Consider the following 27,204-nt stretch of genomic DNA (forward strand, 5'->3'; position numbering starts at 1 on the left):
AACTTCTAGCCTTAATAGAACAATATATTATCAAATGAAATCATGTAGACTCATGGCTTATTTAAATCTTGGAAGAAGAAAGATTCAGGGGCAGAGTTTACTGACTCAACTTCTTTCACAAATGTTATCCACTTATTTTTACATATCTTAAAAGGTGATTCTATAAATAGGAATTACTAATGCTGCAACTTTCCCCTTCTCCCTTGTTCCTGACTAAAAAAACATATTTAACAAGGTGGAGGGTAGCTGTATTTTTTCTATACTTTGTCCATCACATTAACGTCTATCATTTCAACACAGAATACATGCCAGTAAGTTTCTGCTTTGGCTATGACTATTCTGAACAGTGTGAGCACTACATAAGAGAGGAGAAGGATGAATCTCTTATGAAGGCTAAGGATACAGTGTGGTTTCTGTGATGGAATTCAAGACTTCAGAGTCTTGCTCTAAACTATTACTGCATGGGCTACAAGTCATCTCCTTTCTGTGAAACAAGTACTACTTACCAGTTCTATGATATAAAACATTTCAGAAGTGGGAAAGGATCTTTAAAGAGGCATATGTTACAGTTAAAGGTTTGGGAGGCAATTTAAAGAGATGAATTATTTGCTCTGGTGTGTGTGTGTGTATGTTTGTTTATTCACACACATTCATATAAATATACACACTACGTTGCAAAGTATGGTTTGACAACCACTGTGCTATCTTAAAGAAACAATAAAGAACCTAAAAATTCATGATGGATTTCAGATACTGAATCAAATATGCTGTCATCAGGTTGTTACTACTCCAAAGCAACCAGTGTGGAATGGGGAGTGTTGTGTATAAATCTAAGTTTACATTTTTCTTGAAGAATTACTTTGTTAGCTTAATATAGTGGAGTGACTCCACTTGAAAGCATCCCAGTAACTGCATGTAACTAAATGTGTAGGATAGGTTATCAACATGCTGATTCTTATGTATAAATTAGATGATAGAAATCCTCCATAAATTAATTTACTAGGCTTTCTCACAAGCAGCAGCATGAGAGAAAGGTTACTTGTATGTTATTCAAATACCATGAAAACACAGCAGAAATGGGACAAATGTATGCTGGTTCAAGACATTTGCCTAGTATGTCACTCTGTCATAGCCATCCAAACATTCCTCCTCTTCACACAAGAAGTGCAGTCACTAGAGAAGCAGCATGGTGCAATCTTCAGTCTTTGTAAGACCAAGTAAAATCAACCCTTAAAGAGTTTCTAGGTAATAAAGCCAGAAGGATAGAGGATGTTTGTTCTCTGAAACCCACGATTTATGTGACCTGATACATCTTCCCTCTCTTATTATAAAGGGATTGCAATGTTATGTCTCTGCTTCAAAGTACAGCATTTTGCTGAGGTGCTCTTGTGCCTGCGCTATTCCTCTCTGGGGAAGTGCCTGGAGTTCCCCTTCAGCACTGCGTGGTTTGCAGTGTTCCTCAGACACACCATAGAAAACTAAAGACGGGAACAAGAACAGCAGGTGCAATTGTGGGAGACTGCAGGAGGTCTAAGAGCATTTATAGGGAAATAGGTGATTTGCTTGTGTTCCTACGTCAGAAATGCAAGCTGCCCTGTGGTAAAATCCAAGCTCATGCTTATCCAAGTCTTAAGACTCACAACAGGTACTTTTCCTCTGTGACTGTCAGGAAGGTTAGGTTTACAACCCTTGCTGCAGAGCTTTGCCTTGATTTAACTATTCAGCTATTGGAAAGACATATCCATAGGATTATAACACAGCTGTGGAAAATACTGCTATTGTTTTGGTAGGAGATTTATGATATAAGCTTGGCCAAGAAAAAAAAAAAACACTTTTTTTTTTTTTTTTTAACATACAGGCTGGTTTGGATGATGTTAGGATATACAGAAAGAGGGAAGCGTGCAGCTCAACAGTGTCAGGGAGCAGTCGTAGCACCAGCCAGTGGTAATTAGGAGGCCAGTTCCCCTCCCCTGTCACCAACCTGCGTGGCTAGGCACACAACAGAGAAGCACATAACAAGCTTTTCTTCTTACATTCTCCTGTAAAAACATGTTATTGCAATGAGTTGCAAAACAGTGATGGTCTGGTATGTGAAAGCTGTGTGCCCTTACTTACATTTGCTGCTGTATTTCAGTTGCACATTTATTCCAAGGCATCCTGTTTGTATTCCCCCTCCAGGTTCAGGTCCTTCGCAACGCAGGGGAAGAAGTGACCCTAACTGTATCCTTCCTGAAAAGAGCACCTGCTTTTCTCAAACTGCCGCTGAATGAAGATTGTGCATGTAAGCCTTTATTACTTGGCCAGAAAAAAAAACTCTGTTCAATGCACATGTGAATGCTTACAGCTTCTGAACTTACTGTGCATTGAGAGTGATCGACGGCAGCTTTTTCAGCCAGTGTTGGCCTGAATATGAGCTGCAAATCTCGCCAGGTCCTGTACTAACATTCACCTCAAGCAAAAGATTATTTATTATCTTTGCTTGACAGACCAACCACCAGGCACTTGGCTTGATGCAGTTCTATTAATTTACAGTAGCTTACATTCAGATGCAGTGTATTTAAAAGGCATTTTTCAGGCATCATCAGAGAACATTTCAGTCTGAAAGAGTTTTGTTTTCTAAACAGGAAAATGAGATTTTGTATGTGGAAGGCTTAACTTCTCAATTTAAAATTCAATCAGAGGCTTTGGTGGTGTCTCTGTACCTAAAAATAAATTAATCTAGCTGATTAGTATTTTGTTTAAGTCCAACAGAGTTTTAGTCAAGTACCCCCATGAGAAACATATGGAGACAGCTGCCTTGCCTTAATTATATTAAATTATAAATGTGGGTGCATAATTATAGACAGTTACAACATACCTAAACATCTATGTATGTGCGGGCCTCTGGCTTTAGTCCTGCCTCTTTTCTTTCTGCTTCCATCTCCCAAAAGGGTAAAATTAATTGCTTAATTTTTAAGTAACGAAACAATAAGTATTTTATTTGAATACTATTTAGCTTTCAATTTTAAGTTAGTAGGACTCAAACAAACTTACTTATAAAATTATCTTTTTATACAGTCATTTGTTGAAGTTGCGCCTCTACCTTTTGCCCACGTATCATATTTTAATGAGTAAGACTAGAGAAAATTTAGAACACCAGAAGTATTTTCATACTCTTGAATAAAAATGTATCCCAATAACTCCTTGCCCCTTTTATGAAAGGTGTGGTATCGTATATAGAATACAGAGTAATGGACACAAGCATGCATTTGAATAGAGCCTATCATATATTATGTATCGACTGTAGCACTGCAACTTCCTGAACTGTTGCAACAGCTGGAACTGTAAACTTCTTAGCATATAACAAAAGAATTGTTTGACTAGTTCCTTCCAGTGAAGAACAAGTGAGAAAGTGCACACTTTCCTCCTGTTATCAAATTTGCAAAACCTTTTGTTTTGTTTTCCATACCAAGCAGAGTATTAACATATGTTTAGCAAAGCACCACAGGAAAGTTTCTTGATCCACAGCAAGCTCCACTCAAACCACAAGATAGATATTGGCCACTTCAGAGGTTTGAGGTTAGGACGCTGACTTATGATATGGGGTTGAATGGAGAAAATATATTAATGTCAGACAAAACTAAAAGAGGCGGGGAGAGATACATACATATACATGCACAAATTTGAACTATAATATTATAGATGAATGACAAATTTTCTGTGTATTCATACTTGTATTAGGTGCCCCCAGTGACCAAAGCAGCGGCACATCTTCCCCCCTGTGTGACAGTGGTTTGCATCTCAACTACCATCCCAACAATACGGTAAGAGCTTACATTTCCTTGATGAGATTACATAGAAAAATAGCATCATAATAGTGAGATGGAAATAACTAATAAAAGACAGAAACATAGAAGGAGCTCTGATTAACGTTGGAGATAGATAGACAGTTCCATAGGGGGCAAAAAGACTTGCCAGACGCTGCGGCTAGGAATTAAACTATGGCAAATCAGACCAGCTGAGCTTATGCCCTGATAGATGTGATTACCATTTTTATCTGAGCAATAGGGATTTTACAAAAGTTTGTTCTCCTAGCTCTATTTGGACAGCATGGCAATTTAAATTTGATATATTTAAAAATGGCAAAAAACTTTTTCAAAACATTTTTTCCAAGATGTTTATTTAATTTACTATTTAGAATTTTTGGTACAGTTTTATTCAACTTCTAATAAAAAAAAATATGCTTTTCATTTTCTGGAAAGGTTACTCAGATTACTGAGGTGTATGTTTATGCCTATTTTTAAGGCTTGTGCATTTTACTTTTAGTAGCTAGTATTACAAATGCTATTAAAGAATGATAACATTATGGAGGAAAGTCCCTTTAGGATGAAATTCTACATACAGATCTATATTCAGATTTTTAGTAACAGATGCCTTTGTTGCCTTTGTAGTGCAACAAAGGCCTATTAATAATTTTCTTACTCAGGAAATACAAATTTTCTATTATTTTATATAGCTCTAAAGGGGCTTTTGGTGTGTATTTGACTGTGTGATGGATGAAAACACTTGCATAAAATAAAAAGCACTAAATAAATAAACCAGTAAACACCATAATTATTACAGATACATATAAAAGGCAGAAATGTTAGAACTGTTCAACTGACCTAACCATTTCTAAGTTCTGGCTTATCTTAATATTCTGTTTAACAAGATAACTTTTTAAACAGAAAACTTGAGACTCAAAAGTCAATAGCAAAGATTTTAAGCCTGATTATAATCTGAAATCTTTAGGATTTATACATGTTTATATGAGCTGGAATTCATAAAAATGGGATAAAAACAGTAGGATCAGGGTCAAATAATATTAATAAAAATATTAAAAATGCAACAACATCAAAAGTAATGACTTATCTCAACAGTCAATGTATGTATGTAAAAAGGCTGTTGAAGCTTATCCTGCTAGCCATCTCAGTTCTAGTTTTGCATTTAGGATAAAAATCATGCTTACATTTGTGAATCCTATTTTTGCAAGTGTCAAAACTGATCTAAATTAGCTACAGTTTCTATTTGAACTGATAATAATTTACTGAAACATAAGTCTTTTTCTTTCAGTTAAAATAATATAATCAGGTATCATGAGTCTATAATTCACACAATTCCTAAATTAAATTCTTCTAGAGAAGACCAGAGTGTGGGTCCTACCTCAGATATGACCTTGTAATGGAGAATGGATGCTTCATAAAACCGAATGAGACCTATGTTCCTAAACATAAACCATAATTCCTAAATTATGTTCAACTCTGACATCATGGTCTTTCCTTTCTTCCAGGAGATTCTGTAGAATACATTATGGTTCATGGTCATAGTCTGTGTCTTAACTTACAGCCTTGATGATTCACATGGGGGAGACTTCTAACTCAGAAAAACTTGGAGTAGATGAGAATTTTTGGGGTCTTTTTTCAACAACTCATAGGGTATTGAAAGCTAAAGGTGAGGTTAAGATTTGTGTTGCAGCTGGATCTAGGCCTACAGTTTACATCTAAACCTTTTGCTGCATTTCAACATTTTCCCTAAGTTTAATCACAGTTGAAAAATGGTTCCTGGAAGCAGACAGAAGACTTAAAATTCAAGACATTATTCAGAAAAATGTCCTAGCTTAGTCTTTCTATCCAATCATTTATTTATTTGGACTGAAACTATGCAACTTTTCACTAGAGATTCAGTGTTTCAAATATGTGAATCTGCTTATGAAAGCCCTGCTGTTCAGCTAAATTATTGTTTGTAATGATCTTGTCTCTACAAAAATTGTGCGTCTTTTTTATTTTATTTTATATATATAAAAGATATATGAACATATATGTAAAAATAAAGTCCGGCTTGGACTCCACAGATCTCAGCAGTCCATAGATCATAGAACTTCACAGATCTTCGTAGAAAATCACATCACAAGGTGTACTTTTTTTTTTTAAACATATATTTTATAGAAGATACAGGTAAGAAAAAAGATGAAGCCTGAGGCAAAAATAAAAATAAAAAAAATTGTCCAAGTAATGTAGAATCAGCAGCTACAATTTTACTGATACGGTAAAAGTACTACATACATTCCAGATATTCCATGCGAGATGCATACTTCTTCAAGAAATAACATCTGGACCAGCACCGTTTCATATACCACTTTGTGGAAAAGGGACAAGGTGTTGTTTTTTGTTGTTCTTTTTTTTAAAATGAATTTGACCATTTTACTCTCTGAAAGCATTTCTCACTTAAATCCAGTGACTACATTTATTAAAAAACAGTGGTGGAATTAAGCTGTGGATATTTAAATACTCATTCTTCATAGATGTGATGAAGGCATGATTAAGTTGAATTTTATTATGAATAATGCCTTGTGTAAATAGGTCAAATTCAAATATTGATTCATAAGCATGTAGGTTTGCATAAACAATTTTCAGTACATGGGATAAATCTCATTCACAGGTACCAGGCTTTGATATGAATTTAGTATAGACAAGTGTATGTAAATATGTATGGGGCCACAGGAAGCAAATGATTTGGGATTGTATAGTGAATAATTTAGAGAAAACCTGTATACTGAATAAAGCTGAAAAAATAATATCTGATAATGTGATCTGTAATAAATATTAATTTTTACTCCTGACTAGTCATCTCAATAAAACAATACAATTTATTTTCCCCAGGTTTTTAGGATACTGTTCCTCATGCTTCCTCTAAGCATATTGATATTTAGGTTAATATAGGTTTGTTTTTTTGTGAAAAATGCCAGTGCTAGCTAAAGCTGATACAAAAGGATTTTGGGAAAGTGAAGACTATGCTAAATGAAACATGAAGTCTTTGAAATCTCTCTCTCTCTCTTGAAATCTGCTGACGACTTATAATGAAGCCCCAAAACTGAGAAGGACCTTTTAATTTTTTTTCAGGATACATTATCATGTTCCTCATGGCCAGCATCCCCAGGACTTAGATGGGAAAAAAGGTGGTGTGATCTCCGATTAATTCCACTTCTTCATTCACGTTTTTCCCAGTACCTCCCAGGATCAGATTTGTGCAGGTAAAGAAGTTCAGAAAGTTGAAACAGTTTTTGACTTCTTGGTGCAAGTAACAATTCTTAGGAATCTGTCTTTTTAGAGGAATGGCATTATTAGCTCCTCCATAGCTGTTGGAGACTCAGAACATAAGAAATGTCTTAATGGTTCCGTAGCTCCACCTAGCCCTGTATTCTTCTCTGATGTCAGCCAGGACTGGATACGTGGGGAAGATGTATGATCTTCCTATTTGCACCTAGTGGTCAGCAACTTTCTCAGTCTGCATTTGCGCTTAGGTCATCATATTTAATAACTACTGATGGTTCTGTCCTCAAAAGCTTCTTTTTTTAGCCTTAGCAACGTTCTGTGGCATTGAGCTCTACCATGTAGTTATGTCAAGTTTTTAAAAAGCTCTTCCTTTTGTTTGTGTTAAATCCCTCTCCTGATATTTTCACTGGGGGAAATAACCTTGCCGTTAGGGAGCAGCAAGACCAGCTGAAGGACAGCCGGGTGCAGAGCGTGCCAGCAAGGCCGGCTGAGGCAATGTCCTCGTGGACAGGGGTCCGCCCCACCGCCCCACAAGGGAGCAGGGCAGGCTGGGGGCAGCCTCGGGCATCATGCAAGTTATGAAGCAAGTCTGAGGTCGAGCTGGGAGAGCGGTCTGCAGGTGGGGGCCCAAATCAGAGGGTTACCTGGGTAGGCACAAGCAGGTCTGCAGTGAAAACCGGGCGAGGAACTTGGCGACAGCCTGAGCTCATGAGTGGTGGTGCCCACAGCTCTTTCACAGTGACCCAAGCCCAGGTCCCGTGGCCATGCCGCAGCTGAACTGACTTCAACCACTGGTGGCCGGGCCCTGAGGAGGGAGAGGAGGGTGGACCCAGTGCCCAGACCCTTGTCTCATGAGAGATACTAAATAAGCATTCTTGATTGACCTTTTTGCAATTCTAGATCTCTGTCTTGTGTTTTCCTACCTGAAGGATCCTTGTTGTTATCTCCTTTTAGGGAAACCGTTCTGTAGATCTGATTATCCTTGTTACCTTCTTTGTTTCTTTCCTAATTCTAATATATCCTCTATTAGATAAGGTGACTGGAACTATAAGCAGGATCCCTCCTGGTTTATATAAAGGCATAATAACATTTTCCATTTTGTTCTGTTCTTTTTCCAATACTTACTAATAACCTGCTGCCTTCTGACTGACACTGAGCACTGAGCTGATGGTTTTCAGAGAACTGTTTGTAGTAACTCTTGCATCTCTTTCTTGAATGTTAATAGCTATAGTAGAGCTCTTTATTGCTGATATATAGCTAAGGTTATTTTTTCCCATATGTATTACTTTGCATTTATTAACATTGAATTTCATTGCCATTTTATCTACCAATCACTGTGAAAGTTGTCTGCAGCTCATAGTCTGCTTTAGATTTATTGCATCATATAGTCCTGCAATTTGTCATTGTTTAACTTAATATTTGACTAGTAAATCCATTGTTATCAAAATAATCTTAATAGAAATCAGAACAGAAGACAAGAATATTCTGGAATTATTACTGTTTTTCAGGTATTATGCATTTAAAATGAATGAAAGTAGCTACAAAATCTGACAAGGCAAGGTATATAACATAAGTGTTAAGAGATTTAAATACCTAAGTATTGCATTCATTAATTTCACCATATATATGCATATATATATGCACATATATGCATATTTTACAGTAACAACCTCTGTGAGTTCCAGCTTGTAGGTCATTAGCTAAAGGACAGCTGTGTATAGCTACAGAGTGTGTTAATCCATTATTTCTATCTTTACCTATTAGAAAAGTTTACTCTTAAATTAAGCACATAGGACTTATTAATTGTGAGGCTGATTGTAATAAATGCTGACTTTGTTATATAGCCATCATGTCTTCCAGCCATTCTCTTTTTTACTCTGATGTTTGAATCTGGGAAGAATGGTGGATTATGTTACATCCTGACTTCTCATCAGGCACTGATGGTTTAAAATTTCCTGTTACTCCATGCAAACACACATACCAGCTACAGAGCACTGAGTCACATGTATTCACTGATAAACACCAAGTTTTTTCCTGCAAGTTTCCCCACAAGCAGGCCTGTATTTATCCACTTTGTCTTGTAATACTGCTACTAAAATAGCCAGTAGTATAAGTGTTACTATCAAAATCTCATTATCAGCAAAAGGGAACATGCTATGTATATGGAGCTAAGTATATACAAGAATAATGTTTTAACAGTCTAATAGTCCAAGTTATCTAATTAATACAGAAAAGCCTTATTTATATTTATGCCAAGATTAGGCAAAAAAGCCTTCCTAGTATCTTTTCTTTGGTATTATCCTCACCCTTCCTTTGTTGCTGTAAGTCCTGCAGTAACCTGTCACCATCTTCCTCAAGAGGCAGTTTTACGATGACTCACCAGTGTCTTGAGATCTTTCCCACAAGGAGTGTGATATTTCCTAAAGATGGAAGGATGTGGGCATGTTCTTCAACCTCAATTTTGGGCTGGCGTGAGGTTATTTTATCACAACCTGCTTCCTTCTTATTGGTTCTCAGCTAAAGTTTACAACTTGCCCAAAAGCCTCCCCAGCCTCAGTTGACACTCAGGGCTATTGCTTGTTACAAATTCACCACCTAGGTTTGCCAGGCTTTTCCCTAACGTATTCACAGAGCTTAAATCAAAACAGGTTAGGCAACATTGCTTCACCATTAGATAGATGATTGTTAAGCTATAACCAGCCCAGGTCAAGGCAGTCCCAGAGAAGTGCTGAGACCCTGCACTACAGCATCAATAAAATGCCTGCAGCTTTTGAGGAGTAGTAGCAAAATCATATTTGCTTGGCTACATAATCCTTGATCTATTCACAAACAATGTCTAGCCCAGGGAGTCAAGGTGTGAGTGAAAGGCTATACTGGCTCACTGACTGTGCTGAAAGGAAGCAGGGTATAGACAGCACAGATGCAGGAGTTATTGTACTAAGCTCTGTGAAAATCATCAGCTCAATGTTTCGCAGTGGCTGAACGGGAAGTAATTAAGATATGAAGCATAAAGGGCCCAGGATGATAATAGTCAAATTTGAGATTTTTTCTACTGTATGCTTCAGATAAGACATACCATTGAATGGAACTACTCACATGGAAAATTAGGATATATGCAACTGTTCGTAGATTCAGGGCTTTGAAAGTCAGTTTCTGTATCAATAAAACACAAACTTCATGTGCACATTATAAAACTTGTACATTACAGAGAAATTTTGTTTTTAGGCAGTGATGATATGCCTGAGATACAAATTTCCAGAAAAAAAATTTACCAGTGTATTTGTACTACACAGAGTATCCAAATTCACATCCGTGCCTTGAATAACTATGTTAATGTTCTCCTTTTATCCTCTTATACTATGTAACATGAAGGAGTAAGAGTACTTCAGTTTGACAGTGAGGGTATGATGTATTTTGCTTTAAAAAAGCATAAAAACACCATTTTATGTTGCTAGCAAGACAGACTATAAGGGTGTTTTTAATTAGTGTAAGAACTTTAGAATAGGACTCCCTTTCAAAATCTGCTATCAGAGAAAGTTAGATAATTTTTAAAAGGAATTGAAAACATGAAGACTATAAAGAGCAATATTAAGGAAAGGATATTGAAAATAATATTAAGGAAAACAATACAAAGTGAAATTAATTCATTAAGTTTTCCATAGTTTGTGTTTACAAGGTTGTGCTCAGTATAGAAAGCATGTTACATAATAACTTTTTATGTTTTGGACTTTGAAAATACTGACATAGAAATACCATCATTATCACATGCATTATTATTCCTCATAATCATACTCTATTTTTTTTTTAATGGAATGCTTGAGATACATGAATTCCAGAAGGTATTCATGTAAAATTCTGGAAGGTATTCAAGCGAATCTTGGAAAGCTTATTAATTTCAAATATAACTCTTGAGTAGCAGAAGGCACAGAACCTGAGATGTATAGCTGAATAAGAAACCATCTAATCTTAACTATTTTTGCTGTAGTATGAATTTATTAATCAAGTATTTTTTTTAATTTAAAAGAAAACATGTATTTAATATAGTTCTTTTTTTACATTTGTGTGGTGGTATGGAGTTTGGCTGGTAAACTAATGCTAGAAAATAACTACAATAATTTAAGGCTAAAAACATCTACTGCTCAGACACATTCAGAGATAGCATGCATCTCCTAGTCTAGGCTTCTTGACTCTTGGACAAGAGCATCCTGGACAAGTGTTCTTCTTGTGTATGCGCAGATCAAATACGTAGACATAGTAGGTTTGATATGCCCTGAATGTATCAGATTCACAGGGTTCATAGTGTAAGGGAAGTCTGTGCATCAGGATTAAATCCGGGGAATTTGGAACATCCTGGATTTTCTACATTTGTGCAGTTTAATGTCACACATCTAATAGATTCCTTGGAATCCTACTGTGTTTTGCAATAGGCTGAGAAGGCAAAAAGGGAATCCTGAAAATACTACTTTTTTTTTTTTTTTGAAAGAGGTAATCAACATATTTGTCCGAGCATCATGTTATGCTGTATAAAAGATACAGTAAATAAATTCTTATCTACATTACCTGAAGAAGCTTTAAATAAATCTTCTTCAACAACTTTATCTGAATCGTTGTGAAAATGAGTAGTTAGTCTTTCTCTTCTGAGTAGTAGCTCTCTCTTCCTACCTTTGGGCCTTTAAAGAAAGATCATTAGCTGTGTGAAAAGGCAACTGAACTGATAAGCTAGCTGATAAGATTTAGGTAAGCCACTGGTCTCTGCATGATCATGTTAGTTTATATAAGCCTTATCCATGTTAGCATATGTAAGCTTTATCCTCCAGTCAGAGCTTGCTCTCATGTCTGGATCGCTCAAAACAAAGGCATGGCTGTAATTCATTTTTTCTCCTGACAAGGAAAAGCCTTTACTTGACACAGGTGCAGCAGAGACCTTTACGCTAAGGATAGATATCAGCTCTGCATTTGATATAACTTGAATCTAGTCTTAAGAGGTAAAAGATAACTTTGCAGAATGGATATCTATCTTGAGACGTCAGAAACTGTCATCAGTGACACTCAGTTTTGCACTGGAGATAACATTGATTTTCCATGAGCCATTCTTAAAGAATCTGAATGATGTGTGCTTAATTTTCAACTATGAATTGATCGCTAATGGATGTGATTGTAGCAGAATGCCAGCAGTGGAACTTGGTATTCTCTGTATGGTTAGTAATCTGTTATTTTGGGAGATGGATTAATATTGAGCTTTTTTGGTTCTGAAGCCAGAGACCTGTGAGCCTTCCAAAGGCTGTTAGCCAAGAAGGCTATTTACTGAGGAAATTAGGTCTGTTACAGGTTTGGCATCTAAAAGCTTTCTCTTGTTTTGTAATTGCTTGGCATTAAGCTGTGGTAAGCCAGGCAGAACATTATGTGAGTGCCCAGAATGGTGCTGGGTAGAGACACCTGGGTGGCCACTACTTCTGTCGATGGATGTCCCTTGCAATTCCATTGTATTCTGCTAATGATCCAATATTCATAAAAGCAATGTGAAAAATCATGAATGCTATCTGGTCAATTTTGAATTCTCCAGCCTTTCCATAAGCATTTTAAAAGAGTATCATTTACAATCAAAATTATATAACCAAAAGCAGCCAATAAAAGGGGTATTCAGACAGTAATCTTACTGCATTTAAACAATGTCTTAGAAAAATTAAACAAAGTTGTTGAGAAAAAGTGTATTCCACAGAATTTCATGAAAGGTTGCCTACAGTGTCCAGTGAATACTTTCCTTCCCTTTGATCTGCAGTGATAGTATTAAACTGAGTATTAACTCTTTGGTATGTATCAGCTATTTCACTTGTTTAGCTTTGACATCATGTAGAATTGGTTAAGATGCCATGGAGCTATTCTATGGTATTTTTTATAGCTTTACCATCTATAGAAACTTAATATAGTCTGAGCTGACCTTTTAGCATGGTTGTTTTAATATGTCAGATATTTATAAAGCAGGAAAACCAGCAATTTATCAGTGTTCAGTGGCTGACCTTCATTGTAGTTGAAAGAAAAGCTTTTCTACAAATATTGTTAAGATGGTCTGTTAGAACAGATGAAATTTTCTTCTGACCTGATCTGTTATGACATGTCTATAGGCAAAATGCGTTCCAAGTAATTGCTGTGGATGGGGTTTGCAGTGGAATAATTCAGTGTCTCTCTGCTGAAGACTGTATTGACTGGCTACAAGCAATAGCAACTAACATTTCCAACCTCACAAAGCACAATGTAAGTATGGATCCAAGTAAGCCAGAAGGTTTCCCAATCATATTTGATTACAACTGTCATAAAAGCCTAATGGGTTCAAACACAGAATTATCTGCATATAAACAATCCTTGAGGCTGCCTGAGAGAAGCCAACTCAAGTTTGTCCTCAAATCAGACTGTGAGAAATCACTGAATGAGAAAACATTCTCCCCTACAGTCATATAGTTCACTTCATCACTAGCAGAAATATACACTTCTTAGCAATACCAGCTAGGATTAGGAACCAGGACCAGACATAGGAGAAAGCCAGGAGAAAGCCATAGGAGAAAGTGCTGGTAAGCACTTACAAAGTAAAAGGGAATTTTGTAGTTCACTGATAGTTTAAAAAAGCACTTTTATATAAAGTCTGTTACTATAAGATCTGATTTAGATATTAGGTCTGTTTAGGTATCATTGAAAACAAGGAGAACCACAAGGTGCTTCCATGGTATAAATACAGATGTTCAGCAAAAGTTAAGTGCATTTATGCTTCATGCACTGTACTTTTATGGTTTGATCTTGTGGGACAAATATCATTTGTACTGAAGCAAGGACAAATATTATGCAAAAGTTTTGCCAAACTACAAGTCAGTTCAACTGAAAGCTCTTCCAAACCTGCTTAGGGCGTATTTTGCATTTGGTAGATGACATGCAGTTTTTCCTTTAGAGGTCTATCTGATATCCTTCCTGTGTTTCTCAAAAAGTACAGAACACATGGAATAACTCCAATATTTTGAATTGAGTTATAACAAGGAAGCCCTTGAGGATTTAATTTATATTCTATCAGATTTTCTTAAATCTGCTTTAGCCTCCCAAACCTGCCTCTAAATTTTTTTTTGTTTCAAATACTGGAAACACATTGAAGAAAGTTGTATTTCTAGGAGATTTATATTCAAGATACGAAACTGTGTTCCATCTGGCAGCAATATGTAAAAGTCAATGTATTACAGAAACGTGACAGACATGAATTCATGCACCATCTGCAAGCTTCCATGCAGTACAAGACAACGTTATTGCTATTTATTCATCCTTACAATGCTGTTGCTGTATAGAACTTCCTGTCTCATTAGGCATCCTGACAAATGAGGGTGCTATTTTTTTCTTTTGTCATCTTTAGTTCAGGCTATGAATGATTCTTGCTATCTAAAGTAATGTATCTGTTAACTTATAACAATAGATGGATGCACCCAAATTTTATCTGATAATGCTTTATGTAGCTCTGATGAGCCTCTAATCATGGGTGCTTAGTATAACTTCAATTTTGGTAATGCATTGTTGTTCCGTGATATACTTTCAGTGTTTTAAAAAGGAATATAGTTTATAATTTTACACTAGTTTCCATAAATTACAGAGACAAATGGAGCTAATGCTTTAGAAGATGGAAATAGTTAATTATACAACTCTTATTCAAACCTTTCTATTTGCTTTATCCCAATAACACCCTGTAGAGTATCTGTGATTTAGAGTTAGTCAGGCTTTATGACCATTATCTATGAATATACTTTTAGAACTGCCTTAATTGTTCATTCCTAGTATGAATTTATGGAAACTGAGAGGGCTCTCCTGTTCCTAAAATACTCATACTTTTCTTTTAAAATGTCATTTGCCAGTAAGAATTAGGTATTTGATAACGTATGTTATAAGTGAATAAAGAAACATTAGAAACACGATAGGAAAAAATAACTGTTACTCAGCACAATGATTAGATGCGATTAGAGATCCTTATATTCCTTTCTTTGCAAGATGGTTATTGACATACACATGCTGTTGATGTGAGCATTTTTCCTCTGTGAGAGGCATTTACTCTTGCTTATAGTTGATTCTCCCTCAGATTGGCGTCCAGTACCAAGGAAACAAAGAGATTATAGAGTTTTCTGTAAACTATTTCAGTTTTGGCAAACTGAAATATATTTACTCTGCTGATTTTTAGTTTCACTTCTTATTTCTATCTAGAGGTTATGCCAAAATATTGTTTCTTTAAAATATCATAGGGCTCATAGAAATGTAAACTTAGGCTCTCTGTCACATCTGTTTTTGGAACAGAAGGAAGAAGAGGAAAACAAGAAAGGCTATAAAAACTAAATTACTCTGAAAGATTTTCCTTTGCCAGTGTGTCAGGTTTGCACTCTGTGGATCTGAGTGGGATTTATCTTGCCTAACTTTAGATGTCTTAAAGTGGAATGTTCAGAGAGTGATCCCTCTGATTTACTTTTGACATCTATTTTATGATGAGATTAATTCCCTCAGGACATGCCTTTCTTTCCTTTAACTGGTAAAGGACCCCAGGGTGTTTAGTTTAGACTTAGATATCTAAGGAGATATATACTGTCACGGGTCTCTTTGCGGGCCCAGAGAGACAGTTTCTCTGAATAGATCTAGCAAAGTAATGCCTGGATATTTTGACAAAAAGAACACTAATCTCAACCAGTAATTCTGGGCTATTTTACCTTTTGTCATACAGACTGGTTGAAAAAAAGCATCTGGTAGTTCAAACCCCACAAATATGTGGGAAGAATAAGGTTTTCTTTCCCTACGTTCCCTTAATTATCTTAGAGAGTTGTGAAACATGAGTCCCTGGCTTCAAAATATATCCTATTTGAGCCCATAGTTCAATAGAATTCTTATCAGAGTAAACTCAGAATCTCTTTTCTGACAGGACCTAAAATGTCCACATTTGACACAAAGGTGGTATGACTCAATTGTAAAATCAGCAGTGTAGCCAGTACCTACCAGATAGTAAAAGGGCAAAAAAAAAGATAAAAGCAGAAAGCAAAACCAAAATATCTTGACATCATCATCTTTGAAAAACAATATTACTAACTAAAAATAAGTAATGGAGTCTGGACAATGGTTCCTGCAGGGAATCACATTCTTCAGTGTGGATGACTAACTCATAGTTAGACTGTGAGATAAAACTTGCGTTATTATGCAACAAAGTAGGTACAGTGTTAATGCACAGGTATAGAAATTGATATTCTGAATAGTAAAACATTAAATAAAAATAGCAGTGTACTGACTGGTCTAGTTGACTTCGTTTCTTTTCAAATTTTCATTGAAAGTTCAGTTCAGTTGTGCACTCTTGTTCTCTGTGTTCACTGAATTTGAGCTAAGGTACTCCAAAGTCTGTAGAATACTTAAAGTAACGCAGCTAATTTTCTTTTTTTTAAACTCTCCAGAACCCATGGAAAGATAACATATGAGAGAATACATTCCTCTAAAATTACAAAACATGCAGTGACTTGTAGATTAATATGTAACCAACAGAATACAGTAGAAATACACTGTAGAAGGCAACTTAATGTCACACTATATTTGATTTTGTGATGTATCCTCAAAGGCCATTCATTTCTGAGGAAGCGTTCCTCTCCAACTTGGATCACTTAACCTGCATCTATATTGAAAATTCATCAGTTACCAATAGCCTCAAATCTCATGGGGTTTACGTTCAACGCAAGTTTCTATCTAAGCAATCCCCAAACTGCAATTCATGTGCTGAAACTTAAACAGGACAAATTCAACCAAGACTTGGCAACCCTAATTTGTCTGTGAATGGAAGGGGTAAAAAAGGCTTTGGCCCTTTTTGTTGCCCATTTGGCAAGCCAAAGAGGATTTGAAATGGAAGAAGCTGCTTCTAGCTTTTTTTGTCCATGGTCACAAAGCTTTTAAAGAAACTATGCTCTGGAAGAATCAAAGACTCCAAAGTCATGTGCTTCATAAAGATCCAGTGCTTGTCAATACATCTGTAATAGAGACAGTAGAGTTTTCAAGGATGTATAAATCCAAGCTCCAGTGAATTCAAAGGCAACATTTTTAATGGTTTTATCAGGGATGAGATTTTACACAAGTTATTTTTCAAGTTTAATTCAATTCAAAATTATTTGGTTGCACAATATGCTATTCAAGTGCTGCCAAAATAATAATAATAATAGTAATAATAATAATGGACAGAAGCTTTAGGTCTTTGTAACTACAACTAAATACATCACAGCGTATTCTAGGATATAGCTTAATAGAGTCTTTGGGGATTTATCCTTCAGGCTGTATTTGTTGCTCTTGTCTGTTCCTTTCTCTGTGGAAGATTTTTATATACTGAGTGCAATGATGTGCCCTACTGTGAGTGCAGTGATGCCATTTTCCCTTTCCTCTTCTATCATTTCCTTGGGAAACAGTGCAACAATCGCACATTTATGCTTCTTACCTTGGAGTTAGCACTTGGCAAAGAAAAACAACAAAAACTTCAGCAAATAGAAATGCTAGGCAACAGAGCTAAAATTGTCAAGCAGGAGGTAACAAAAAGGTAGTTTTAAATTTAACACAAGAATGCCCATAAGATTTTGAAAGATTTATGACAAGATTTATTTTACAGTACCTCCATTTTATTCCATGATGGCCCATCTTCTGGGTAAATTTTACAGGATACCGTGTATCTGTGAAATTACCAAGGCACACTCATGGTGATGGTAGAAGTATAGAGTGAAAGCAGCAGGATTAAGAGATCTACAAACTTAATGGGAGATTGGACAAGTTATGTATGTTTTCCTGAACTTATGCCTGTATTTTGAAAACCGAACTAGCCCTAAAGCTTGATTGCAGTTGTGCATTTAATTGTGTGTTTAGAAAGTAATGATACCTAACAAAAGAAACTTCTACTAAGGGGACTAATGTGTTTATCCTCACTGTCACTGAAGAAAAGAGAACAATATAGTTTATTAAATATCTTTATAAAGCTGAAGTTAGGGTAATTAATATATAGGGATACTGTAAATTCCTAGATAGAGGGAAAAGAAACAACAGGTTTAACAAAGCAGGAAGAAAAAAGCAGTTACAATAATATAGCCTGTCCAACTTGCAGGAAGAAGTGCTTCTTAAATTATTGAAAGAAATTAGCTGTACGTGTCTCATTTTTCTGGTGGATGCTGCAACCAGTAAGAACATACTTTGGAATGCTATATTAGGTGAATAAATCAATATCACTCATATGAAGTGAACAGGTTTCACATTTCAGTTTTTAATTTGAAATACTGTGACAGATCATCAGGAATGTGTGGATGTTCTGATGTTAGTCATTCTGGAGTTTTCAGGGATTTTATTTTAGTTTGCTTTTTCAAAACAAAATAAGTCAACTTCAACATTTAGATGCTCTGAGACTTGTGTGTTACAATAATAGACCTTCGTAGTTTGTTGGTTCCTAAGCTATATATGATTTGAAATGTGGAGCAAATCCAAGATGATCAACATTAGTATTAAACTTCATACATTGCCATATTCTGTACTAGTGCAAAAGGTAAATACTGTCTCTCATCTAGAAGCTGAGAGCCTTGTGAAATGAAAATAAAAACAAAATAGTGGAGTATAAAAAGTCTCCAAAAGAGTCTTAACAAATGTCTTTCCATATATGATATATATTATATATATATCATATAATATATATATTATATATATTATATATTATATATTATATTTTTTTTCCCATGACAAAATTTGTGCAATTAAATCCTCTCAGATAAATTGAATCTGATCTAGTAAAATGTATGTTCAACTATTCTAAAAAGCATTAGGTGTTCAGATGTTCTGATATGTTGTTTTTTTGTTTTGTGTCCCATTCCAGACCTTGTAAAGGAAATCCTAGAGGTTCTCATTCCAATACTGATATTTAGGTTTCTGCAGAAGCTTAGAACTGGATACACTTGTAACATAATGACATTACCTTTTTTTCATATATAGTTTTCTTAAGGCACATTGCTCCAAGTGACTGAATGTAGTCACGCAGCATCAAAATTATATAAACCATGCCTCTCCTATTCCCCCCCCCTTAAAATCTGTATGTTATTTGTCTGACATTTGCAAACATATCTGTTTCTATGTCACTGTTATCAAGTGTTATGCATGACCTTGTCTCATATCTACTTACCTTTTGTGCAATTTCCTGCACGTCTTATTTTACTTACTGTTGTCTGTACCTTGTTGGTTGAACCTTGTTTATATCCTCTTGGGTGTGCTGATTTAGCTGCAAAGAAAAGACTCTTTCCAAACTCTTTTGCTGTTGCTCTAGTATGTTTCATCTGCACTTTTATAATGTACCTGAGTTTGAAGAACAATATCTAGCATGTGGCAGGTCAGGAAAACAGCACAAGAAAAGACTAGTAGCCAAATGTGCTTTTATAAACTTGCACAAGCTTTAACAAGTTTCAGAATAGTCACTTTACCTGGGAAACTTGTAGCAAGAAATTTTGGCCTTCATAGTTGGTGTGTTTGTTATGACAGACACTGATCATGGTGACAGCACACATCATTAAGACATGCAGTCTTTATTTGGACTATACATTGTAAACTTCAATTAGTCATGATAACTTTTTCAAGTAAAATAAAATGGACCAAACTTCTACCAAATGTTTGAACTCTCCAGTTTTACTGTACAAATGCATGGTATTACAAGACTTGCAGCAGTCAAAAATATTTAATAAAAATATTGCCATCTATACTGCTATAAATTACTACAGTTCCAGAACACAAGAAATTTAAGATAAAAAATATCCAATAAAATCAAAAGCCCTTTTTTTTGTTAAATATTCTTCAAATAGAAGAGCTACAGTTTACCAGTAAAATGTTAGTTTAAAAAAATAAAATAAAATAGCCATATTAATGCAGAGAGAATTTTTTTTTCTGTTTTATATATATCATGCTAGCACAAAGCTAAGAATAGCAGTGTTTTCACTGATTCATCTAATTTTGGTATTCAGTCAAATTTAAAATTGTAGCCTTGTGTAGGTATGGAGATAAAAGGAAACATGAGTCTATATGATATGCTATTTAATCTATGTACAATTTATACTAAAGTACTGAGTCTCTTTTTCTTCCTTCATTCCCTAATTATTCAAGGCTTTAGTTGACATACTATATAAATCTATATTCTGGTTGGTTGTGAGACACTTTAAAGAGATGTCATACCTGCTCTCAACATCCCACCCCAGCTAAAGGATAGCAAGGAACCTGTAATTAAGAAAAAATAAAAGTCTTTTCATTGATTTAAAATGGAAAAGGATGACAAGAATAAAGAAAGTAGGAGCAGTCTTGAGTGGGAATGCAGGAAAGCCACTTGGGTTTTGCAGAGAGGCAGCACATGGAAGAAGAAAGTAATCATCATGAGCTGCTTTTCCTGCCAAAATGCCACGCTGCCTTCTCAGTAGCAGTTGGAGACTTCCAGCTACTTTAACCCAGTTTTTGTTGTTCAGGGAACTGTTCAGTATTCCACTGTTGTTTATTTTAAGTGAGAGTGTGTTGAAAGTGGCTGCTGAATCACAAACTGCTGTTGATAAAGCAGCAGCTGGGAGTTGGGAAGCTAGACAATAATAACCTTCCTCCTTGTGTCCCTCCCCTCTGCAGTCTCAAAAAAACTATGAATATCATTATTTGTATTTTAAAGTAAGGTTAGCTTGTTCCATTGAGGATATATTTTTAAAAGGTGGTTACATCAAAAGTGTTCCCTTTCTTCCACAGCCAATTAAAAAAAAAAAATTAAAATAAATTGAAATGCACTCAAAGAGCCATATAACACCTCAGGGTATACATTATTAGTAGGCTAATGTGTTGAAAGCACTTTCTCCATTTAGTTGTCTTGCTTCATAAAGTGCTGTAGACATACAGCACATTCTAGTAGTGCATAGCTTATCTTAGCCTCAGGAGGAGAATAGGCTCAGAGGAAGAGGCAGAGGGGTGGGAGAGTGAAGAGGGATTTGAGTGGTTCAGGGACAGCTTAGAGAGGCTGGGGCAGAAAACAGGCAAAAGAACATGTGCCCACTAGGCAGGATCTCCTGCAGAGGAAATGAGCCCAAGATCCCTCGGATTTACTGTTCCTCTACTGACAGAAGGTATTATGAAACTCTGCATCAAGCTTCTTAGCTCCTTCTAATAGTTTCTTCTCTCTCTCATGTAGTTAAGTGGCAGGAACCTGCATGGCAAGGCTAAAGTTCTAGCCATGCTGGCATCCTATGTGACATCCTTTGCTATATGGAATAATGTTTCAGGGCATATTAATCACATGTATTTGATTATCAGCAAAATGACTATATATTTTTTTTCACTTCATGCAGGTAATTAGTTCTTCATTACACAGTTTTGCTTTATGTGCCAGTTATCACTTGTGCCTGGGTAGTCTGTGAAGAGAGCACTTTATAACTGAAATACACATACCAAACTGAACTTCCTAAATTCTGATTTGTTATCACATATCCTGTGATAGGAAAGCTAAACACTAATTTTCAGATAAAGAGAATGAGGAAATCATCAAATACTTCTGAAAAGGAGGCAACCAGGTAGTAAAAAAAAGCCTGTTCATCTGCCCTGTGACTGCTTAAGTATTCACTATCATAAAATAGAACATAAAATACAACTGAGAAAGCGCTTGATGCACATTAATCCTTATGTTTAATTTTACCAATATTAGCAGAGAGATGATGTAAAGTCAACGCGAATAGAGAATTTAGCTCTTTAACATGATAAAATCCAGTTTTAGTCACCAGGCTACTTTTCAAATGGCATAAAACATTTTTTTTTCTGTTTTTAATCACTAATAGATATTCTGCTCCTCTTTCAGTGTGATTCATTGAAACAAGATAGATGACTAGTAAATAATTTTTGTAACCCATTGCATCAATAATACACTGACCATTTAAGTAAAGGGATAAGCAATTTGTTCTTTAGATCAAATTGTTCTGAATTAAATTTGAATATGTGCAGCCAGTCTATGTAGGGATGATTATTTGCATGTTTCATATGCTTCTGGTTTGTACAGACAAGAATTCTCAAAAAAAGCAGAGTAAAAAGCAATGTAATATGTCCATATTGCAAAAATGTTTGCAAGTCTGTGGACCATTTTAATTGGTGAATGATCATGCAAACTTATCACGGTTTTCTTCAGGGAAAAGTCTGTTACTTCTGCCTAGGAGAGGACATTGCTTTCATTGTTCATTATATTTACTTCCTAAGGTAATTTTGTAAGGTAATAAAAAAGATGAAAAACTTATGGCATGTCAACATGCTGCATCTTCTCAAATAGTTCAGCAGACTTATCATTGTCAAAGGAGTTTTAGCAGTTCCTGCTTTTTGGTATCTCATTGCCAAGGAAGTACAACTGTCTTTTTTTAATTAGATGAAAATATAGGAATTTAATCTAATTTAACTAAATTAAGCACTCTTTCACAGAAATGTTAGGTCTTTGGCCCTGAGAGGGAGAGGTCCTCTCCACCCAAACTCCCTACATAGTCAATGGATAAAATAATACGTCTTTAAGACTTACAGAAAGTGATCCAGTCGTCCTAACTTAGGCACTTACTTCTGTCCCATTAACTATATGAAGAATGTAGACATCTCCAAAGGGTAATTCAGTCTCCTTGAATTAGGTCCCTACCTCTCCCATTTCTAATAGGAAATGGCAAGTGGGTTTTATTAACATAATAGCCTAAAGATTAGAATAGTCACCCTGACATGTGAGACAGGAGATCTCAGTGTCACTCAGCCTGCAGGGCTAGAGCTGACTTTCTAGCCCCTGGCCAAAGGATGTCCTGAGACAGAGCAGTGCTGAAGCTCTGGCCCCTGGTCCAAAGACAGCTCTGCTTGCTATCTATTGCAAGTCTCATAAAATTAATGCACATGCTATCCAGCAGGAAGCAAAAGTTTGTTTTCTAGAATGTGGCCCTCATCCAGGCTATCCCTTGAGTAGGAGCATTGCTTACATGCAGCAGATATGTGCTTATCTCCTTCAGCCTGAGCACCATATCTCCCCTGTCATGTGTACGTTATCACCTATCATGACTGAAATGGAAGCAGATACTCCACTTCATATACTACAGTTTGTACCATGCAGCTAGATAACAAAACTATTCTTATGTTTGCCACATTCTGTATTTTCAGTTTGCCAGACATGAGCTGGGTTTTTTTGTGTGTTTGGGTTTTTTTCACTTATATGAGTTCTCTAAAAGGAGCATGTGGATATGCGCAAGGCTGTGTATTGTGCAAGGGCCAGTTATTGTGGAACAGGATATTTTTTTATAATTAAAAAGAAACAATTTTATAAAACTTTTTCATAAAAAATTCTGTGATTCTGTGAATTGCCACCTTTACACATACACCCCAAATCACCCCTCTCTGAAACCCAAAATATCAAAATTTAGAAATTCTGAAATGGAGGAATCTGACAAGAATTATGTTACACTCTGTTTGCTGTCTGTTGGCTAGGCTGCCTGGTAGAATTAAGTTTGTGAGGCTGAACAAAAGCATTCATGGCAGAGACAGGTGGCATTTGTATTAAGTGAATTTGGCAATCTTACATTATGGGAAAGATAAACTGAAGATCCCAGTTTTTTGGAAGAGAGCAGAGAGATGATTAAAACATTATGGAAGCAAAATGGTAGAATAATGTAAACTCTGTCTAGAAGGATGCATAAATGAAAAGTTTAATCCTCCAAACTTTTAGTAAGATTGCTTTCATTGGAAAATGTCCACTGAATTGTGAATGCCATCTTAATTAAGACCATTCATGAAGAAAGGTACTGCCAAAGAGAGAAAAGGAGCCTGTTTTACTGTTCAGTTTCACTTTTTTGCTGTATTAATGTTGCAAGCTACTTCCATAAAGTATTCTTAGATGCTCAAAAGATTTTTCTCCTCATGAGTTTTCCTGAGATGTCCCAGATGACAGCAGAGAAATTCTTGATGTTTATTATTTTAAGAAGAATCACACAAATGCAAATTCAAATAACAAGCAGATCTTAAAGGACATTAGCATTATAACTAAGGAATATCGTACAAATGAGCAATGACTACATACATGTTTTCAGCTTTCAGCACTGAACAGTGTCGATCTATTCTACATATTTTTATATGATGCACTTCTTGGAGGGAGTGAATGCAACCTGTTTTTAAACAGGTTATTTTTAAAGTTATGTGCCTAAAGAGATAATCAATATATCTCTACTATCATCCCTATAGCTGAGGTTTCACTGAAGGCAATAGAATGTTTAGCAAAGTATGTCTGCAACTTAATTAAGGTAGCTACTGTTGCTGCAGTGGTATAGAGATTAGCACATTAATTTACCCAACCCTACCTATAAATAGTATTTTCATTTCAAAATGTAATGAGCAGAAGTCAGGAAAATATAATATGCAATATGAATAAGAAGAGAATTGTACCAGGGGTGTGCATAGCAATTAGAAATCCCTAAGGATTGCAAATGGTCTTACCAGAAAAGTAAGCTGCCTTTAGGGTAGCTGCATAGGTTGCAGACCTAGGAATTAGAGCTGTCTGACTTTTGTTTAGTTCTCTGATCCAAAACCCCTTTCCTTAATAAGTGCAATAAACAAATCACAACTTCTGCATCTTATGTTTAAAAGTTTTCCTAAACTCTGAAGTCAAACTCACAGAAATTGTGCTCTTGCTTCTGGTTATAATACCATTCATTCTTTATGCTGGAGTGACTTAAAAGGCAGTGTATATCTTGACCAAGTCATCAGCAAGTTATATGAAAAAAATTGCCTCACAGTCTTACTGATTTATGTAGCTTCACTGGCCATGTTGTTTTTATCTGATCAGCACAACTCCACGACATGTTTTTCTGTTAGATTTGAATAGAGGAGAAATATTTAGCTCCAAAAATATTAAGTCTGTTCCTTCAGCTACAAAAGGAATCTTATGTATTTGCAATTATATGTTGATATTTTCTTGGAGTTCTTTCCAACACTGTCACTCTTTTTATCAGTCTGACATCAGCTTCTTAGCAGTGATTTATATTAGTTATCTCTGTTGCAATAGTATTTCCTGTAGAGCATTAAGGCATGCACCAATACAGTGTTGTCAATGCTAAAGAATTTTTTTATATTTTTATATATGAATACTTGTATAGCCAAAATTAATAGATAGTGATATTTTCAATAAGTAGAATGTGAATGCAAGCTATACTATTCCATTGGAAAGAAACTAAAGTAAGCAAAAGAAGGGCCATCTTGGCTAAACGATGAAGTCTTCATTAACCTAAAACACTTGACAGAAATACCTGGTGAGCAGAATTGCATTGATACTGAGGGTGTCCTCAGGAAGTATAGCGTGAGTATGTAGAGCCAGAAAGGCAGTACCACTAAATAAAATTCGCTCAATAGGGGACAGTAACAATAAGGGTGAAAAGAAATAGTTTTGACACACACCAGTGGTAATAGAGAGGCCAAGGAAAGGGTTTGTTCACTGGATGTTGAAAATTATTGATAGATGATGACAAGAAGGTCGAATTATTAAATGTTCTTTTGTATCAGAATTTACTAAAAAGGTCTGTTGCAAACAGGTGACTGCTATCATTTATGACTGTGACATGGTCTTGAATAAAGTTAGAACAGGTAAGAGACCAAACAGGAGAATGGTTAAAGTTTAATGAGAATAGTTTTAAGTATATAAATTCTTTATAATTTAATTCAGTATAAAGGTAAGAATATTTCAGGAGTCAGAAAACGTGTGCCAACTGTGTCCTTGTTGCATTAGTCATAAGCTACAAAAGATTGCACTTCTGCTCTAAATCCATTTACTGAGTGCAGAAATTTTCTAGATCATGTAAAGTAATAGTAAAATAGACATAAATTCTCTGTGGCTTAGAGCACAGTGAATATGGTTTCAGGAGTAAAAGCCATCTTTATATAGCTATCAATTCATTTCATTACTAGCTTTTCCAGTCATGAACAGCTCAAAAGAAATCTTTGCTAATTGCAACATGCACTAATACCCACCTAATTACTGCTAAGTACAGTTAGAACTCACGATGAAAGAATAATTCTATATCTAATATATGCATTACTGCCCTCATTCAGCATTGGGATTATGTTTCCTTCCTGGGCACTGAGAGTATGTCCTTACAATGGCCCAATTCATCTAAGGATATTTCTTTATGAATAGTCATGATATTATTCAGATATTTAATTGCTTTGTTTGATTTGAATTCTCCAAATAACACACCATTCTGATATTTATTTTTATTATTATTTTAACTGTTATTACAATAACGTCAAGTTACACAGCCAAATCACATATGGTGACAAGTTGTAGTTAAGGTGGCAATATATGGCAATGTAACCACATACAATTTTACTAATTGTGCATCATCCATTTTCCTTGTGGCTTGAAGTACACATTTAACATGTTGTAAATTATAGCTTTTGTACTCTTCTACTCATGTCATTGTCTTCACAAACCAGTATACCTTTGCTGGAAAATTTGTTACCTGTTCTTTAACTATTGTATTGTAGCTTTTGCCTGAGCATGTGTGTTCCATGTCTTTTTCTCTCAGCAAAATTAATGTCTATGTTTGACAACTAAAACTTTGCTAGTCCGATGAGAGAAAGTGTTGTTAAAAAATTTTGGATGTTCCATTCCTGTGAATAAGATGGTTATTTAACAATTTGTTCAGTTTGCTCCAGTAATTTGTTTTGAGAGTCATAATGATGATTCTTCCTTTGATATTATATTTTATTGTTGAAGCTTAGAGAAGATGAAACATGTTGATATCTTGAAAAGATTAATTGCATATTATTTGCATTTATTAACTTATGAAATTGTGTTTTCCTTTGGACTACAAGAACTACTGATACAGCAAAAATCTATACTTTTGTCTAAACAATCTCTTTCCCTGCTGAAATGCAGTTGGACAGTTAGTTGCTGTTCTAAAATATATTGAAACAGATGGACTTTCAGTAAAGGGTCTTTAAAAATGTTTCTTGAACATGATGTACCCACTCATGCAGAAATACATCACTTTTAAGTGGCTTTGAAATGTTTTGCTTCTTTTTCAATTCTCTTTTGAAAAATGATCTTAAAGGATGATGTTTAGCCTAA

The 27,204-nt window shown here is 35.5% G+C and overlaps 1 protein-coding gene across 1 annotated transcript in view; it reads left to right on the forward strand.

The window, feature by feature from the left end:
- The window catches only part of SNTG1 (syntrophin gamma 1), a 352,899-nt gene that overhangs the window by 234,614 nt on the left and 91,081 nt on the right, over nt 1–27,204 (forward strand). The window contains exons 8-11 of the mRNA XM_013954658.2: nt 2,179–2,281; nt 3,721–3,803; nt 6,918–7,048; nt 13,193–13,322. Of these exons, the coding sequence (XP_013810112.1) occupies nt 2,179–2,281; nt 3,721–3,803; nt 6,918–7,048; nt 13,193–13,322 (447 nt within the window). The remainder of the gene's footprint in view (nt 1–2,178; nt 2,282–3,720; nt 3,804–6,917; nt 7,049–13,192; nt 13,323–27,204) is intronic.

The sequence above is a fragment of the Apteryx mantelli genome, chromosome 2 (genome assembly GCF_036417845.1).
Source record: "Apteryx mantelli isolate bAptMan1 chromosome 2, bAptMan1.hap1, whole genome shotgun sequence".
Classification (NCBI taxonomy): domain Eukaryota; kingdom Metazoa; phylum Chordata; class Aves; order Apterygiformes; family Apterygidae; genus Apteryx; species Apteryx mantelli.